General features: G+C 37.0%; 1 protein-coding gene across 1 annotated transcript in view; it reads right to left on the reverse strand.

The window, feature by feature from the left end:
- The window catches only part of kat5a (K(lysine) acetyltransferase 5a), a 9,440-nt gene that overhangs the window by 3,613 nt on the left and 1,810 nt on the right, over positions 1-4,017 (reverse strand). The window contains exons 5-9 of the mRNA XM_032534077.1: positions 3,149-3,217; positions 2,882-3,064; positions 1,758-1,928; positions 1,592-1,666; positions 412-474 (exon numbers count right to left, since the gene is read on the reverse strand). Of these exons, the coding sequence (XP_032389968.1) occupies positions 412-474; positions 1,592-1,666; positions 1,758-1,928; positions 2,882-3,064; positions 3,149-3,217 (561 nt within the window). The remainder of the gene's footprint in view (positions 1-411; positions 475-1,591; positions 1,667-1,757; positions 1,929-2,881; positions 3,065-3,148; positions 3,218-4,017) is intronic.

Below are 4,017 nucleotides of genomic sequence, written 5' to 3' on the forward strand. Positions count from 1 at the left end.
TGAAAACCTGCAGACTACCGATTGGTCGGAGACGGGGATAGCAACAGACAGGGGCAGTAGGTGTCCTGAACAAACCTGCCGTGTTTACAGGTAAATACGGTAGTTTATTCAGCGTTTTTTTTTTTTTCTCTTTCTGCCTCTAGGTTCATTAGAAACTAATTTGCCTTCTGTATCAACACGCCGAGAATCAAAAACACACCTTCGACTTTCTGTGTGTGTGTGTGTCGCATTAGGTCACGGCAGTTTCCTGCTATGACGACCTGCTTCACACATGAGACGGTACTAATCTAAAATTGGAAAAAGGAGGACGGGGCAAGGCGAGCAGATACCATTAATGGAAAAACGCCATGAGGAACAGCCGAATGTGCAGAAACAGACAATCAATGGACAATAACAGGAAGTAAAACAGACCTCTGGTGGTGGTAGAAAAACACTGGCTGTTTGAGGGTTGTTATACTGCAAAACCTTTATCATCTAGCAGAAAAAGAGAGAAAAAAAATGGTTGCTATTTACACCGAACAATATGATTAAAGGGCAGATTGAAAGCAATATTGAACTTCAGTGTAAACTCAACATATGTTTGCCAAACAGCAATACTGGCAATCATAAGTAGTGATAGAGATGCCAACAAATGAACAGTGAGGAAACGAGCAAACACAATCCTATAACCAATTATTCCATGTTGGTTTTGTTAACTTATATGATAAAGATTGATAGATCATAAACATTTTATAAATAAAATTTATAAATCATAAACATTTAAAAATCCATTATATTTGGTATATTTTGCTTGCAAAGGACTAAATCAATTTTAAAGTTGCATCAATCAATTCAGCTCCAGCGCCTTTTGAGCGAAACAAAAAGGTCAGTAAACCAATTTAACTTCACACGAAAATTCAACACAAGACTGAGACATCTAATGTGAAATAACAATTAGCAAATATTGAAAAATTGAAAACATTCCCAATACTTGCTGGTATTTTGTGGGTCGCTATGATTTCTAACCAATTCAAAATTAAGAAGGTCTAAACAAAATTGATTTTAAGCTCAGAAACACGTAACCAAACAATAGGGAGTTGTGATGTGTAAAATTGCAAAATTGACATATTAAAAGTATTGGTTGAAAAATATTTGTGTCAAAGTATACAATCATATAGGCTACTTGTGTTTTTCTAAAGAAGGATATTTAGAGCAGCACAGCGGAAAAGCTTGTCACTTTTAAAACTGTGATGAAGGATAAAGAATTCATATGAGAAATATGTTTTTACTTTCTTAAATTTGGGATTAAAAAAAAAAAACTTTAATCTTGCTCATATTAATACGGGCAGTATCTGTGGTCCTTTTGGCTTGTGATACTGGTGTAGATGATAAACATGAAAAAGTGTGTTCCTTGACTTAGGAATGTAAGAATGTAAAACTACACTGTACAAATATTATAGTTTGCAGTGCTTAAAATAAAGACAAAATCATTCATTCATTCTCAAAAATAAATAGATGCAGAGACTCCGTCATAAGGTATACAATTTAAATAACTAAATAAAAGTAAAGATGAAATAAGATTGTAAAGATGAAATATATTTAAGTTACATACCTCGTCTGTTCCCCCACAATTCGCTTTTCTCTTCCTCCCCGGCTGGGGGGGGATGAGTCGCCGGGCAGTGCCATTCTATCGTTTTAAAGAGAGGAGTTAAGCATTAGCCAGTTAAAAAAAATAAAAAAAAATCAAACATTTAAGACTCCAGGACCATTTTCTTTACCGTTGTGAGGGAGGAGATCTGTTCATGGTCTTCGCGGGACTTAAAGGTGTTGGTCTCCCTCACAGCAGGAAAAACAGATGCCTGAGACGCTTCAGCTGAACTTGGCAGGGAGGGCACAGGGGTAGCCGGGGGAACCTGAGTCGCCAAGGGGACAGCCTCTACTTTCCTCTTCTGCAGCAAACAAACATTGTTAGACATTGTGCTCAAAATGAGTACAGACCGGCCAATTACTTAAATGAATCAGAGGTTTTGTTTCCACACATTTTTTTTTAATTCCAGATAGATCCACTACCAGTCAAAACATTGGGGTCACTTAGAAATTTCAGCTGCACTCCATTATAGACAGAATCCCAGCTGAGAACAGTTGCATTGTGTTTTTTTTAACCAGGGACGCAGTTTTCAGATTACATTATGTGCTTACATAATTGCAAAAGCGTTTTCCGATGTTTTCTCAGTTTTTTTAAATGATATCAGATTAGTGAACAGAATGTGACTTTGGAACATTGGATAAATGGTTGCTGATAATGGGCAATGTACATATTGCATTAAAGATCACCCACCCACTCAGATCAGCTGGTATTCTGTCTAAAATGGAGTGGAAATTTGTAAGTGACCCCAAACTTTTGACCGATAATGTAGGTTCGAGTTTTCAAAGATACAGAGCAACGTGCTCATTAGAAGCTGGGTATTCCAGTTTTATTTCATGAAGCAGTGCCATCTTAATATTATCTGCAGTCTGTTCCCTGACATGAGCTAAGACTGTGTCTGGGTTAATAGCCACAGCACATCACATTAAACAGGTTTCACCAATTTCCGTTTATCTCCGGCTTAAACTAGTTCAATGTAAAGGCCCTATTGAAACCTGGTATTAAGATGCAAGAGACACAGATCAGCTGCCACTCCCTTGGGTTTACTCTTAGAACTATAAATGTGTCTTTGGGAATCTATAGTGCCTGCATCAACAACATTCCACTTCTTTCTTGTTGGGCAATTTATTATGTTAGCTGCTTTATTATATGTGATTTTAAATAGATATTTGCATTTCACCTGCAGTCAATGAAATCTCAGAATCATCCATCTTCAGCACATGAGAGATTACAACATAAACAGAGAATACCAGCTACCTTGAAAGATTTGAAGTTGAAATGTGGCTTGACAAGTCCAGTGCATACACCAGACAAACATTTGGTTACACTGTGTGTTAAAGCACTTCCAGATGTGATCTGCACGACCGGATCAGCATCTTCCTTTTTTATTTCATGGTTGTTTATTTCTGGATTCCCATGCAGTTCAGCATGACCCGATAGCTGTATGATCACAAAGGTTGCATGTTAACACCAGGTTTAAACAAGGACTCAGTCATTTGAAAAAAGTGTCAATTCAAGTTGTACCGGTGTGGGGAGGGTTTTGCCTCTGGAAGGAGCTGTGGTAGACTGTACGTTGAGATCTAGACTCTTCCTCTGTGTTGAACAGAAAGGAAGAGAAGGAAGGGGGTTAACTGACATTGATATTAACTATCAGGTTAATATTCAGTGAATCACTGTACACACAATGCAACTAGTGTCTTTAATGATAACTAACAGCATTAAAAATGAACAGTTTCTGGGGCATCTAAATAAGATCTGTAGAAGTATGAATAAAAAAACGTGAGAATGAAACAAATAGAGAGTTCTCCTTTTCACGCACTCCTTAAATGTTTTGCTAAAATGTATTATTATTTAAGTGTTGAGGCTAAGTTAATTATAAAAAAAGGACAAATAGTCCTGTCCCCATACTACTAGAAAACGCATCAGATATTGTGTTGGTACATTTGAACAGATTGTTGTTTCAAGCAGCATAAAAATATTAATAAAACAATCATGTAAATAGCTGCTTATATATTTACGCCGAGTTTTTCTGTTCAACAAAACGACCACCAGGGAAAATGATTAACTCGCATGACATCAAATCTAAATTTTAAATGCCGTCAGTATATTGAAGCAATGCAAAGGGCTAACTAGTCTGAAACATGACTAATCTTACTCATCTAACAATTATAGCATACGCTGGCCTACCTTGGAGCCATATTTTAAAATTACTCAGTCACTGTTTCAGCTAGGGGTGTAACAGTATGAAAATGTAACCTTGTGGTTATAGTCACGGTTTTCGGTATTATCACAGTGTTATTAAAAGTGTCTTCAATGCCTTTAGCAGCAACTTTTTCCCTGCACGTTCTGCAGACAGGATCCCTATCTTCAATCAACTGTCCTTTGGCATTCTT

Source organism: Etheostoma spectabile, chromosome 13 (genome assembly GCF_008692095.1).
Source record: "Etheostoma spectabile isolate EspeVRDwgs_2016 chromosome 13, UIUC_Espe_1.0, whole genome shotgun sequence".
Classification (NCBI taxonomy): domain Eukaryota; kingdom Metazoa; phylum Chordata; class Actinopteri; order Perciformes; family Percidae; genus Etheostoma; species Etheostoma spectabile.